Source organism: Mus musculus, chromosome 10 (assembly GCF_000001635.26).
Source record: "Mus musculus strain C57BL/6J chromosome 10, GRCm38.p6 C57BL/6J".
Lineage (NCBI taxonomy): Eukaryota > Metazoa > Chordata > Mammalia > Rodentia > Muridae > Mus > Mus musculus.
The window spans coordinates 100,014,989-100,030,391 of record NC_000076.6 but is presented as its reverse complement, the minus strand read 5'-3'; the positions used below and the strand labels follow the sequence as shown (position 1 = coordinate 100,030,391).

Here is a 15,403-nt window from a genome sequence, read left to right as displayed (position 1 = left end):
CACACACACACACACACACACACACACACACTAAATAAATAAATAAATAAATATAGTAAAATCTTTTAAAAAATCATAGTTCAGTTAACAAAATCTTCACAAAGACTTTGGCCTTGTGTTACTATAAGAAGATTATGTAATTAAGTTCTGTAAGTAATAAAGAGGATTTCAAGTTATTATAAACAGTAATTCTGATATGATTTGTGAGAGAGAGAGAGAGGAGGGGAGGGGAGGAGAGAGGAGGGGAGGGGAGGGGAGGGGAGGGGAGGGGAGGGGAGGGGAGGGGAGCGGAGGGGAGGGGAGAAGAGAGAGAGAGGGGGAAAGAGAGTGTTCAGGGAGGGAGTTGGGAAAGAAGAGTGGAGAAATACTCATCTGTATTAGGCAAATGAGCCACAGGACCCACACATGCACTGGGGTGTGAATACCTGTTGTCATAATCAGAAGATGCCGAAGGATAATTTATCACTCAGGGTAGAGAGGAGATAACCACCGAGAACCTCGCCTTGTGTGCTACAGGCTTGGATTTCATCCTGGTACTACAAAGACCAGTAGAAGAATTTACCCAGTTTAGTTATACAGTCTGACTTGCCTGGACACAGCCCTGCACAGTGTGCCCTATGGAGAACCTCTAAGATTCTAGAAACTACCACTCATTTTGCCTGTAATGTAAAGGGCACCTTCTCTGTGACAGGACCACAGGGCAATCCAAGACACCTACATTTAGGGTGTGAGTCTCCTGGGCTTCTTGTGGTTCTTGAGCCTTTCCAGTTCTTATTCTGATTCTCCTGGATTCTCCCTCAAAAACTGGAACAATACAGACCATTAGGGGAAAGGAGAAACCTCAGCTCTTTTCCAATCTAACTTTTCCCCTAAGCCATTTATAGGTATGGTCAGTTTGTTTTGCCTGTTCTCTTCCTTGAGGGGAGGACATCACAAGTAGACTACCTGTTACCACTGGTACCCTCCAACACTCACCACCAACAGCACCCACCACCCCACTATCCACCACCCACCACCACCACAACCATGAATGAGAGATTTCCCATGTGGTTTCCTTGGTTAGAATTTGTGGGTCGGACCCTGCTCTGCAATACACACTTCTAGCTTGGTGAGTTTAATTAAAGACATTGTTAAGACTCTGTAGTCAGTGATTCAGGCAAGAGACCCTTAAAAACGACTGTGAGGTTGGAAAAGAGTAGAAAACAGGAGTTGCTTTCTCTCTTTCACAAGTGCTCTGAACAAGTCAGCCTGCCATAAAGGAACATAACAATTTAACATTCTGTCAGAGAGTGGAATGCTTGTTTACCTGAAGTAATGGACTGATGAAAAGGAACTTGAGTCTGCAGTGACTGATAAAAAACTCACTCCAAAATCACCCTGGACCATGAAGCCCTTAAGCTCTGAACAGACTCACTGGCGAGAGGATTGGGGTTGACCTCAGTTGTACAGCCCGTGCTTAGCAGGTATGAGGCCCTGGCTTCAGTCACCAGCATCAAAAAACAAACAACAACAACAAAACAAAGAACAAGAAAACAAAACCAAAAACAACAAAAACCCAAAAAACAAACAAGAACCCAACAAAACAAGAAAAAAACAAAAACACTGACAAGAAACAAAACATGAATTTATAAAGGAAATGTTTCAAACTGTGTTTTCAACATTACTAATGTAACATTTTTAAAAAATTGAACAACATTATACTCCAAAGCAAAAACTACACATTTATCTGGAAGGAAGAAATATTTACCTAGATTTCTGGTAGCCAGGCTCTCAACCTTTACATATATAGTCATGCAATGCTTGGAACTACCTTCGGAATTAGACTCTTGGCCTCTTTTTACAAGTGAGAAAAGTGTAAATAGTAGAAATGCAGACTGCCTCAAAGTCCCGCAATTTGAAGAGCAGCCTCCATGACAGAAAAACAGGTTAAGGCTCACTTTGGAAGGCAGTAATAAAGAGTTATTTAGATAGCTTGATTTTTTTCCCTCATTCTAGGCTGATGATAGCATGGCTTTTGCCCCCAGAATAGGACAAATCTGTCTATGGAGACTACCCCCTTTCATCGATGTCTCTCTTGATGTTCAACAACCTGTGGCAGCATCCTTACAAACACCCATACCTTTAGCCAGGCAGTTCATAGTGACACAATCCCACATCTCGTATCACCCCTTATCTTCCTTTTCTTTTCAATGAAAACAACTTTAAAATGATCATCATCATTCTATACATTGGGATAAACTGACAGAGCAGTCAATGTGCCATCTCAGTCGTCAGGGACATGACTTACAGGGATGCCACCTAAAGTTAGACAATTTTTCTGTACTACCTCATCTAGTCCTGTGTGTTCTGACTCTAAGTCACTCTGATACCCTTCATCTAGCTCAGTCAACCTGTGGGCTATGACCCCTTTGGAGATGACTGACTCTTTCACAGGGGTTGTATATCAGATATCTGGCCTAGCAGATATATTTACATTATGATTCATAACAGTAGCAAAATTACAGTTATGAAGTAACAATGAAATAATTTTAGGGTTGTCAGTCACCATAACATGAGGAACTGTATTAAAGGGTTGCAGCATGAGGAAAGTTGAGAACTATTAATCTAGATGGCAATAGAAAGAAAGGAAATCATATGTGATGGTCTATGTGACAGACAGAGCTATACGTCTCATTTTGACTCTAAATCTCACTCATGTTTCCCCCTGTGTGTACAGCGAATCAGTCAAGAATACAAAAACAAACAAAAAACCCTCTGAATTTTAACAATATAGTAGGAAACATGTTAACTCTGAAAGATGTTTTTCTTCTTGCATGCTTATAGCTAGAGATAGAACTGGGGACCTTTGACACCTAGGCAAGAACCCTACCACTGAGCCATACATATGTCCATAGCTCTGCGAAATATTTCTCGTCATAGAACAATCCTGAGAAGGTTCATTGCATACATTTTATTTCTAAATTTAAGGGGGTGGGTAGAGTGGAGAGTGAAGGAACAAGGGAAAGGAGGGAGAGAAAACAAACAAGGTAGGAAGAAAGAGAAGCTACAAAATCTCATTGGTCCATTTTACCTAAGGTTACAGAAAGGTTAAACAAAGGCAAATACATTGCCTAAGACCCCCCCAGCAACCTAGAGGCAGAGCCAGAGGTAAAACCTAGGTGCTTTTAAACACAAAAGTCATACTTTCCCCCACTCTTAATCAACAAGTGGATTTCTCCCAATGCTAAAACTGACATCTCAATTTAAAAAAAAAAAAAAGAAAAAAAGAAAAGAAAATGGTAGAGAATCACTCTCTGAATCAAAATGGGAAAAGATTAACCCTGTGTATTCCCCACCCCCCAGCCTCAGTTCTAGGCACCAAGCTGACAAATGTGGACTTTGGAAACAGACCTCCAGGTTCATGAACCAGCCCACCACTAGTGAGCTTCTGTGACCTTGGGCACCGGACAGAAAAGGAACTTTGCTCTTGGTAAACTCTCTTGAGACTGGATGATTGCTTGTAATCTTCCCATTCACTCTTCAGTTAGGGCTTAGGGAATGAGGCATCACTACAGACAGCTACAAAATTCCCATTTGCTTCCTGCAATTATAACTTCCCTGGGTCTTCCATGTTTCCTTTTTACCAGGCCCTGGCCCAAGTGCTTTAACTCCCAAGTGTGGATTAATTCTTTTATCCTTTGTAGTCTCCTATGAGAAATGTACAAATCCTCATCCTATTTGACAAATGGGGCAACAGAGACTGGGGCTTATATAAAAGAGCAGAACACTTGGAGTAGTCTATTTGGCTGAGCCTTTTGTTCACCAGGCACTACAAATTAACTAGCTACATGGCAACAATGTTCCTAAGGATGATAAACAATTGTCTGCTACAAAAACTTAGCACTTTGGGCTCCGGTGGATGCTCAGTCAGTATGGTGCTCGCTGTGCAACCATGAGGACCTGAGTTCAGATCCCCAAAGACCCACATATGAGCCCCGCACAGCAGTGCTGAACAGCGAAGGGATCCCACAGCAAAGAACACAACAGGACCTGAGTTCAGATCCCCAAACACCCACATAAAAGCCCCGCACAGCAGTGCTGAACAGCGAAGGGATCCCACAGCAAAGAACACAACACAAATGAATTACAGGCTCACATCCCAGCCATAATCACAAAGGCATTTTTAGGAACGTTCCTTCATCTGATTGTGGAGATTTAAAATTGTCTTAAAAAAATATTGGAAATAGGATCAGAGCAAAACTGATAAGAGTAATCTCTGGAGCTTCCCTCTTTTCCCCAAGAAGCTATCTAAAAGCATCATTTAAAAATATTTGTCTTTCTGTCTTTCAAGTCCTACTTTATTTGAAAGATGCTAAGCTTTCAAATCCATCAAGTAAAATGGCATTTTTTTTTTTACAGTTTACAGTAGGCTTCCCCCCCACGCCCCCCCCAACAGTCAGAGGGCTTAGGTATTAAGTTTCCATTTGACTGTTGCGGAAATGGGGGGTTGTGGAGCCGCCTACGAAGGCCAGGATCTCTGACTTGCAAGGCGCTGTTCAAACATAACCATTGGCACGTGTGCACAGCACTGAGGAGCTGGAATCAAAGCAAATTTTCCACTTAACAGGAAACCTCACCTCCACTTTGCTTGATTTCAGGTTCCCTGGTTCAAACAGATACGGAGGATGAGGAGGAGGTGCAGCGGGAAGGGGAGGAGGGGGAGGAAGAGGACTTTGAAAGGAGGGAGATTAGAAGAAGGGGGAAAGGGAGGGGGAAGGGGGGCAGCCACAGCAGTCTCTCAAACCTTGACAATTTATGTTAGTTTTCTTAGTTGTGGGAGAAAATTTGAGATGATTAACTTCTAACAAACAACGCTTCACTTGAGCTTGGAGTCCTCTGTGAGACAGTAGTGTGCATGGTCATTTTAACCCCATGGTTCTGGGCTTGCGGTGGCACCGTACATCAGTAGTATGGTGGTGTGGCTGAGGACTGTTCACTTCTTGGTTATCAGAAAGGAAAAGGAGATGCCAGGGCCTCCATATTCCCTTCAAGAGCAAGTACTTAAAACCTAACCTCCTTTGATGAGGTTCGCCTCCCAAACGCTGGTTTTGTGCTTCCTAAAAGTGCTACAGTTGGGACCAAGCACTCAGTACCTTGCATATAGCTGGGCGTGGTAGCTCACGCCTTTAATCCCAGCACTCGGTAGGCAGAGGCAGGCGGATTTCTGAGTTCAAAGCCAGCCTGGTCTACAAAGTGAGTTCCAGGACAGCCTGGGCTATACAGAGAGACCCTGTCTCGAAGAAAAAAAAATTACCTGCATATAAAACTAGTCCTATTTTTTTAACGCAGTATTTTTTTTAAAAGAAAAAGTAGCAAACAATTGCGCCAATAATCAGCAGCCTGAATCAGACATGTTTATTTCATTGCGTATTGATTGAGCATCTAACATGAGCCACTCTGCTAGGCAACAGTAACTATGACTTTTTCTCCAGATTCTATTACTGGCAGCTGTATGAAGTTTCTGAGTCACATTTGCTTTTTATTTAGTGTTCCTGTAAACAGTTTTAGTATCTCCAAAGTAATGACTAAGGCACACTAATGAGTCACACTACCTCTCTTTGGGTGACAATAATGGCAAATATCACAAATTCATTGAGGAAATCTTTATTTTGGTCTCCTTATCTGCAAAATGAAATTTTGAAAGAAATACCACCCACCTCCCAGAAGAAAAGTTAAATGAATGAATGAATTATGGAACTACTTTCTCCTAAGCACTGTTTTGCCGTGTTTTATTACGAGAATGGTTCAGTTTTTTTTAAAAACAATGATGGCAACTTTAAAACAGTTTCACTTGTTACTACTTTACGTGGATTATAGGAAATTTTGATCCTTCAAGCCAAGTCATTCCCATGTAGGCAGAGGCACAGAAAGAATAAGTAGTCAAGTCAGCTTTGCATTTAAAAGTGTAGTTGTCTAAAATGTTGCAGGATATAAAGGGCTTAGCCTGGGCCTTTCTTTATATGGTAGATTTAAAAACTATCTCTATTAGAAGCTGTTCCTGAGTTTTGAAATTAAAACTCTTCACAGTGAGATATACATTTTCATGAACCATCCAGCTTAGTAAATTACCAAACATAACTCTAAAAGTGGACACGAGGTTTCCACTGGTTCCCATGTAGTGTTGGGTTATAGATCACTGTGGCTTTTAGACAGTATAGATATATACAAAAGGTTTAAAACATACTCCTGGAAAGGACTTAAATTAAAAAGCAACAACAACAACTACTAATTTGTCATAAAAATTTAAAAACCAATGTAAATGGTATTTTTACACAAAATAAATCTCATCCAATATTAAAAAACTCAGTGTTAATCCTCTCCTTTTGATTGGCACTTTTATGACCCTGCAGTTCAGCCCCTGCTGGGAACCACCTGAAAACAGAGGGCACAGCTGTTCCTCTCCACACTTAACAGCAGGAGAGATAGAGGAGATAGGATGAGTGCTCCACCCAGGAGAGCAAGGAGATGGGGTGAGTGCTCCACCCAAGAGAGCAAGGAGAATGGGTGAGTGCTCCACTCAGGAGAGCAAGGAGATGGGGTGAGTGCTCCACCCAGGAGAGCAAGGAAATGGAATGAGTGCTCCACTCAGGAGAGCAAGGTGAAGAGGTGAGTGCTCCACCCAAGAGAGCAAGGAGATGGGGTGAGTGCTCCACCCAAGAGAGCAAGGAGATAGGGTGAGTGCTCCACCCAAGAGAGCAAGGAGATGGAATGAGTGCTCCACTCAGGAGAGCAAGGAGATGGGGTGGGTGCTCCACCCAGGAGAGCAAGGAGATGGAATGAGTGCTCCACTCAGGAGAGCAAGGTGAAGAGGTGAGTGTTCCACCGAAGAGAGCAAGGAGATGGGGTGAGTGCTCCACTCAGGAGAACAAGGAGATGGGGTGAGTGCTCTACCCAGGAGAGCACGGAGATGGGGTGAGTGATCTACCCAGGAGAGCAAGGTGAAGGGGTGAGTGCGCCATCCAGGAGAGCACACCAAAGGTCTCTGGTGAGGCCTATAGGACAAAACATAAACTTGAGCAAAGTATCACAGATCCCAGCCAAGGCAACCGCAGAGGTTTGCTCGGTCGTGAAAACTAGAACTGCCTAATGTGTTATTATTTCACAAGTGTTAAAGTGTGGGGTTATATGGAAGCATAAGTAATGGCTGTGCATTTGACTCCTGAGCTCTGTGTTGCCATCCTTGTGATTCCTAGATCATATTATAAACTGGTTTATATTTCTACTCTCCCTTCCCAGGGCTCATCCAGCTAACAGTCCTGAAAGTTTAATAGGCAGGAGACCCACAGAAGAGATGCCAGGGTGCAGCAAGACCTTTACAACAAAAGCATGTTTTCTATGGTAACCCTCTTCTTCAAAATCCAGGAATTGGTGTGGTTCTTACAGGGTAGTTGCTAGGGGTGGTGAGGACCCCCAGAATACAGCAAGCACAAAGCTCATCAAAGTGGCGTTTCTGTGGACCCTCTGCAGTTCTGAGTGTTGGCAGCAATCCTGTCTATGTGCACACAAACACACACAAAGCAGTAATGAGATGGAATTTACCCTGGAAGCACACCGAAATGGAAATGATCATTTGCTTCAGAGATTTCACACACATCAAGGTGAAAAAACGAAGAGGTTCTAAACACCCTCGAGGCTTTTGTTCCTAAGATGAACTGCTGGTGGTAACACAATAAAGTGTGTACAAAGCAAACCAACTCCACCCCCACCCCACACCCACACCCACTGGCCAGGCTCTGCTCTTCCCTCCAGGGTTTACACAGCAACACAGCTACACACCAGAGATGCCCTTTCTGCAAAAAAACGACCCACACTGGCTTTTCTATGTGGATACTGTGGACAGATGGGTTTGCCTGAGTTCTTTTCACACCCTTTTTCTCAGGCGGTTACCCTAGCGAGCAAAGGCATTCTTTGCGAGGGAACTAGGAGATGTTTCAGCTGCCGTCTGTGTACAGAGGACACACAAAAAGGCCACCTAATCACTCTCCTAAGAGCAGGCTTTAATCCACAGCCCCTCAAGAGAGCCAAGCACAGCCAACAGCTACAGGTGCAGAGTCAAGTGCTAAATTTGCATCCAGATAACCAAAGGACAGCTATTGCTGCTGTCTTTGTGTTTTAATTGTCTGGAGTGTCGCCTTGATTGTGAACTTTCTTTTAACGGGCATCTCATTACACTCTGGCAGCCCTCAGAATTCAGCAGTAGTACCACTGCCGTGGCAAGGCTTTCAGAGGGATCTCTAGTCTCTTGGCTGCAGGAAGGTCCAGCTGGCTTTTGAATATTCTGATGTCAATGAGGAGAACCAGTGGCTTCTGACATCTAAAGAATATATGCTGTTGGCCATGAGTCCTGTGTCTAGTATTAGCCAAGGAAATTAGATGGAGAGGGATTGCACCAGAGACACTCTGGAACCTGGGGGTGTCGGGGGCGGGGTGGGGGGGACCTGAGGCAATCGACAACTTGGTGAAACATCACCACAGAGCTAGCCTTCCCCCAAGGCTCTCTGTTTTGTTCACTTCTGTGGCCTCAGCTGCCACCTCTGATCTCTACTGTCTTCTCAGTATTAACTCTTGGATGCCATTCAGAGATACTAAGTAAGACTCAATGGCTGGTCCAAGGCCACATGCCTGGTTACAGAACAAGGTCCGCAGCCCCTTCCTCTGGGTTCCTCTATTCACATTTTCTGCCACATCACCAAAATGGTCTTGGGTTGGCTTTCTACATTCACCCCATACAGATGTTGCAGCCTGGCAGGTAGATTCAGGGAAGCACTGTCTCGGAAAATGTGTGTCCTGGAACTCTCTGGTTCTGTTTAGGAGTCTTCCACACTCAGATGATGAGAAGAGAGTAGAAGTCTCTTCAAGTAGAAATCGCATTCTTGGATTCAGTAGATGGAATTCCTGAAGAACAGTCTAAAGTTAAATCATAGTGTCTTCCTCATCACCCAGTTCATCATCATAGGGCAATAGTAATATATTGTATTCACACTGAAGCAACATAAATCTGAGAACTAACGGAGGCTCCTGTGTCACCTGGTTCAAACTTCTCTCTTATTAGTCTTACTTTAGAAGAGAAAGATACTTACAAGCAGAGGCACTTCGAAATAACCAGCCCTACCTTCCTTTCCTTGAGTCGAGGAAACGGGTCCAGTGAGGTCCAAATAATTTCCCCAAAGTCACACAGCTCAATATTCAAGTTAAGAAAAGAACACAACTCCCTAACAGCCAAGCTCGTGTAGAAGCCTGAAAACAAGCAGGAAAATATAGCCAAAGGACACAGAGCAATACAACAGGTTTCCCTTGGGTGACACGTGTCACACTTTTTGAAAAACAAAAACAAAACAAAACAAACAAACAAACAAAAACAACAACAAAAAACCCCAAAGAACCAGGTGGCATAGTTCTATGAGAAATGCTCCACCTCCTTTTCTCGATGGACAGAAGAAATAGGGGGGAAGGATGATGATGCCAGGCCTGGCCCCAGCAAACAGGGTTTTTGTTGTTGTTGTTGTTGTTTTGTTTTGTTTTTTTTGTATACCTGTAATTAAATGAAAGGGCAAATTGGCTGGCAGCATCTATAAATCAGCAAGGCACGAGTCAATGTTCCCCCCCCCCCCCAAGGAGAGTCTATGCATACACAACAGCCCCGAAAGGAGAACACAGTTCAAGAATCTCATCTGGGTGTTCTCTCTCACCATTCAGGTGACTAATCTCAAAGGCAGAACTTCTGCAGCTGCTCCGTGAGTCACACATACTTAACAGATAAGAGATCTCTACTCAGAGATTTCTATCCAAACCTTACCCTGATCTAAGGATGTCACCATTAAGTAAGGTAGCTGAGGGAAACGGAGGTTGTGGTTGTCTGCAGACTTGGATAACGAAGGGGAAAGACCACTGACTGTCAATGGGTTCAAACAACAAAGAAGAAAGGGATGTGTACCCTTAATTAGAAGAGCAAGTCCAAGAGCAGGGATAGGCTGGCCAATTCTTCTTAGTCTAAAAAAAGACAGACCTCAGAACTGCAGAGGACGAACTTAGCACAAGCATACAAACAGGAAAGTAAATCAAGGGAGCCCTCCCTCTTTTGTTTGGCCCCCTAGTTCTCCACTGTTGTACTTCCAACTTGAAATAGAACTGCAGAGAGCCTCCCATTCTCGGGTCCCGCACACCAGCCTAGTTTCTGCACAACTCCTAGTTTGGCCCTGTGTTAAGGAAAACTGCTAATCAGACATTCAGCTTGTAATGAAGGCCAGGCACTGAATTAAAGGATCCAGATTTAGAAGAGCTTGCTCTCTGCTTTGCTCCTTAGAGGTCATTTTCCTCTGGCTTTTAAGCTGGTGGAAAGGCAGTTCCCTTCTGGGGAATGTATTTCACACTGTAATACCAGTGAGCTACTGTGCAGGGGCAGAGCTGTTTATTCCCAGGAGTCCTTTCAGCCACCATCTGAGAGACATCTTTATAACTATTTCACAAACATCATACAGATAACAGAACGGAAATACGGAGCTACCGTTTGCCTAAGGTCGTTTGTGTCACAAGTGGTAAAACAGGCATCAGCTTAAGTCTTCACTAGAGTCCTCCCACTGAGCATATTTTAGTGCTCCACCAACAGGGAGAGGTAGGATAAGAAACATGAAAGAAACGTCCAAAGCTGAAAGACTAGCTATTTTGGCAGCGATTTGATTTCTAATGTTACTTAAGGCAGCGGTAAGATTTCGATCAATCAGTCACCTGTCATTAAAGAACAAACGTGCGCTCACAATTCGCTATCTTCCCATCAAACAGTTAGACATAAATAAAATTTAGCAATTTTAATTGGTTTGGCACTGACTTTCAGATTTCCATATGGTTATTTTCCCTGTTTTATGTGAAACGTAATCGACTTAGCACTTGAGTCTGAAAGTCTTGGCAGAACGTATCAATTAAAAGCCACATAAATTAGAACCATTGGAAACACGCACTGCAAACTGAGTGACTGCAGGGACAAGATGTTCAAATGCTCTTTTCACAAATATGTTAATTTTTCTATAGAGTAACCACAGTTGTCACCCACGTGACAAATACTTCATCGACAAAAAAAAAAAAAAAAAAAAAAAAAAAAAAGGATTTTTTTTTTCTAGTATAGTAAAAGCTAAAATTCTATTTGCTTCTTTTCTGGGAGCTTCAGTGTTCCTGAAATAGACCTTTTCTGCATTGTTTTCAAGACAGATCTTTCCTGTCTCCTTATTTCTGAGACTGACGGCACTCACCACAACTCTGGAAACCTGTGGGGAAACTAAAAAAATGTAAGCACAGCAGTCATGATCATGAGCACATACTGCTGACTGCACTTTTACGTAAATGGCCACCGGCACTACAGGATGGCCTCTCAATTGTAATGTAACGATTAGAATCCTAATAAGTAGCTGCTAGCTGTTTCTAAGCCAGAGTCACAGTTTTTTTTAGATACCATAAATTCCTACAATTTGGAAACACACACACACAGACACAAAGAGAAATCTCAAAAATACAAAACGCATTCGGCATCACAAACTTAAGACATACATTGTTGCCCCCCCCCCCCCCCCCCCCCGTTGCTCCTTGGGACTTGTGTGCTTATTTCCCAAATACTGAAGTCCATCCCTGGTGCTAAAGTAAATCAAAGAGTCATCCATCAAGCCCCAAGTGGCTGCTGATGGAATTTTCACACTTACTTAGCTTGACTGAAGGCTCAAAATGTCCCGGTGTCCCCATTATTCTTTCAAAGCTATCAAATTTAAATTAAAATCCCTTAAAATATTAACATTTCATTATTTTGTATTTACTGGGTAATGAAAAGCATATTGAACGGGGGTGGGGGTTATAAGGGAAGTTGGTATTGATCCCATATTTACAGTAGACTATTTTGTAACAATAGATTCTCCTCTCAGGCAGAGATAACATCAGATTTTAAAAGCAAAGAAGTCTGGATCTTGCTTGTGTCCAGTTCCCTTACACTATTCTCTCTCTACACATTCAGAGTGGCCCAGAAATTTTCTTTGCATCTCTTGGATTAGGAGATTTGACCATAGGAAAGAGAATGTAACCCCCTCCCTCACTGCAATGGGTTATTTTATTGATTTTTTTGAGCTCTTTCCAGTGTCTTCTTTTTCAGGGACAAGAATGTGAATTTCTAGAAGTAGCCTTAAAGGAAACCTTGAAGGTCATTAGATTCCACACAATGAATGCCTCCATTCAATAAGAGCACTGCCCTCTTTTTGCCTACAAACCCTTTATCAGCAGCATGCCCCCCCCCAAAGGGCCTGCACTTTAACTTGGTCCAAACAGGTCACATTTCTAAAATACTTAACTGTCTCAAATATCTCTGGTCGGCAGCACTGAGTCACTACTGCTGCCACCTCCACAGTGTTTCGGGCTAGATCGACCTCTTTCTAGTTTTCAATGGAATTATTCCATGTAATCCTATTTACACAGCCATTTAATCAAAGCGGGAAAAGAGATTACAGGGCTCGCGCTCGTTTTGCAAAGAGGGCGCAGGGATCATCAATCCTACTGACTCTCAACTGCTCTCTGCTTTGGCGTGTTGGACATTAACCTTGTCCGTCTCCTGTTTTCTTGTTTAAATAAGAAGACTTGGTTGGACTCTCTTCCTGTACCAGAGGCTGCTGCACTCAGAGCCGCCACCATTATTCATGTGAGCGGATGCTACTTTTAAAAAAAGGAATAGGTACCCCACCCTTGTTTATTATTCCACCAAGCAGAAGGCATGTACACACCAAGCAATCACGGCGAAACTTTTCTTTGTTGCAGAAACCCTTAACATCCTCATTTCAAGAGCAGGGATTTGAGGTGTGATGCTTTGGGGTAAAACTAACCTGCACGCAGGGCCAGATACCTGCCTTCCCTTTCTCCTGAGCCTGACTCAGGGCAGCTGCTCTAAGCAGAACACCTCCAGGATGCCAGGCCATGCTCCCTCCCCCTATCTGTTTCCAAGCCAGGAAAAGGTGCTTTATTCTTGCTGTTTCCTCATGGGTCGGTATCCCAGCCTAGATAGCTATTTAAAATAAGACGTCCTATGAGTAATTTAATAAATTACCTCCAACACACTGATGCCTTCATCAATGCTGAAAATGAGCACAAAACCTCCCATCCCATCCCCTTCCATACATTTCAGAAATTTACATCACCTATAGAATGGAGGGAGCAGGGCACCTGAAAGAACAGCTTTACCCAACCTGCTGCAGACAGAACACTTCAGAAAGGAAGAACCATGAAGAGGTAGCAACCGCGAGGGTAGAGGGTAGAAAGAACTATAGAGGAGAAAGAATTACTACAGTGGCTCTTTCCACACATACACCCTCCCCCGTCAACGAAGAAAAGACATAATTGTACCCCCGGGCTATGTTTTATGCATAAAGCGCAATTTAGAGACCCTGGGCATTATCTCAATAACTATCTTTAGGAGGTGCACATTAAAAAAAAAAGGAGAAGTAGGAAGAAGAAGAGGGAGGAGGAGGAGGAGGAGGAGGAGTAGAAGAAGAAGAAGAAGAAGAAGAAGAAGAAGAAGAAGAAGAAGAAGAAGAAGAAGAAGAAGAAGAAGAAGAAGAAGAAGAAGAAGAAGAAGAAGAAGAAAAGAACTTTTGCTGTTCTGTAATGGGAGAGGTTGTCTTGTCATGCAGTGTGGAAGTACTACTACTCCATCTAGAGCTTTCTGGAGGGCCCACCCAGAGCTGTGAACCCGGCCGACACCGCAGGCTGCCAAGTTTTCCCCGCCTGCCGGGCAGGTTCTGCACCCCGCCTGGCGCTGCCGCCTAGGAGCTCTGGGTTGGCTTCGCTCCAGCGGCTGAGCCCGCGTCCGCACCGCGTCCCGCGCCCACCTGGGGACTGCACAGATAAATCTGCCTGCGAGAGCGAGCGAGGGTGGCGCGTGGGAAGCTGTTTCATAATCTCCCCGAATCCACGGGGAAAGACCTCCGGTCCAAAAAAATTAAAAAATTAAATAAGAAACCCAAGCCTTCCCGGTGATAACTCCAACACCCAGGCGGAGGAAGCGTAGCCTGCATCGGCGGTTTGCCACTGACAGCTTCAAACTTCGCAGCTGCGGCTGCAAACTTGCCACAGGCTCACTCTCAGCCCTGGCTCTCCCCAGCTCCCGGGCTCACCCCTGGGGCGGCGGCTCGGGCTCTCACACCACGCCTGTCTCTCCCACACCCTCCTGGCTCACCGGGAGGGCGCAGCCCCACATGGCCTGGTTGCCGGTCCCAGAGCGCGCCGGGCTCCCCGGGGCTCCCGGAGCGATTTTCTTGGAAAGCTTCCGAGCTCCTCCCGGGCGTGCCCTACTCACTTGTGTCTTCTTCATAAGGAAAGGCAGCGCTGCGATCCAGCCCAGGCAGCGGTGTGGCGACTCCGTTTAGCTGTTCTGGAGCTCCAGCATATTGCACCAGCAGCGGCTGCAGATAGTCCCAGCATTGGGTAGCTCGAACGCAGCGCCCCGTCCTTGGCCGTTGCTTTCCCGCGGCACTCTCGGTCCCGGTGACAGACAGCAAATGAAGCCCCGGCTGCTGCGCCGCCAGCGCTTTTTATACAGCTCCCTCCCGCCCGCCCGCCAGCTCCGGACACGCCTCCTTCCCTTCCGGAGCCTCGGGGAGGAGAGCCGCGCACCGAGTCCAGGCTGGGAGACCCGGGAGCGCGCTGAAGGGCGGGGATCTTCCCAGAGGTTGGACCGATCGAGCCTGGTGCGTCCCCTGTCTGGGTACTGGCCAGAGTCCCTGAGGCACCGGGAGTCTCGGATGCCGCTGAGCAACCTGCAGTAGCTGCCCTGTGCCCGGCTCCCCAGTCCGCAGCAAGCTCACCAGCACTGTCCGGGTACCCTCGTTGCACCGCGCACAGTGGAGAGGGTCCTGGCTCAGGAGCCGCGTGGTCGGATAGACTTCACTTGGTTCTTTTCCCCTACCTCGCCTCAGGGAAATAGAACCAACAACCAAAAAAGTTTAATTACAATCCCATTGTCTTAGCTAGTTTTTCTCTTCTCTTCTTTTCTCTTTTCTTTTCTTTTCCTTTCTGTTCCGTTCCTTTCTCTTCTTTCTTTCCTTCCTTCTTCCTTCCTCCCTTTCCTTTTTCCTTTTGTTTCTCCTCAGTTACTTTAGTGAGAAAACAAGTGACTCAGGATTAAATGGTACTAAAGGAGATGCTGTTTTCAACAGTTTACTACAGAGCCTTTGGAAAACAAAATTGAAAGAAAAAGATAGCTTACTAACTGCGGGTTGTTCTCACAGAAAGGGTTTTGAAAGGTCCACTTTCAGATTAGGAAAGTTTGTAAAAATCAGAAAGCGAACAATGGCCATAGTAACACATCTCATAACATTATGTGATGGATCTTTTATTACGTAGT

General features: G+C 44.7%; 1 protein-coding gene across 4 annotated transcripts in view; it reads right to left on the bottom strand.

Annotated features, from left to right (window-relative positions):
• The window catches only part of Kitl (kit ligand), an 84,802-nt gene extending 70,025 nt beyond the window's left edge, over nt 1-14,777 (bottom strand). For 2 of the 4 annotated variants that reach the window (NM_013598.3, NM_001347156.1), the window contains exon 1: nt 14,357-14,571. In NM_013598.3, the coding sequence (NP_038626.1) occupies nt 14,357-14,371 (15 nt within the window). In that variant the 5' untranslated portion in view covers nt 14,372-14,571. Of the gene's footprint in view, nt 1-14,236 lie in introns of all 4 variants that reach the window. The other 2 variants (XM_006513314.4, XM_006513315.3) reach the window with 2 other exon arrangements.
• Nucleotides 14,778-15,403: the final 626 nt, after the last annotated feature.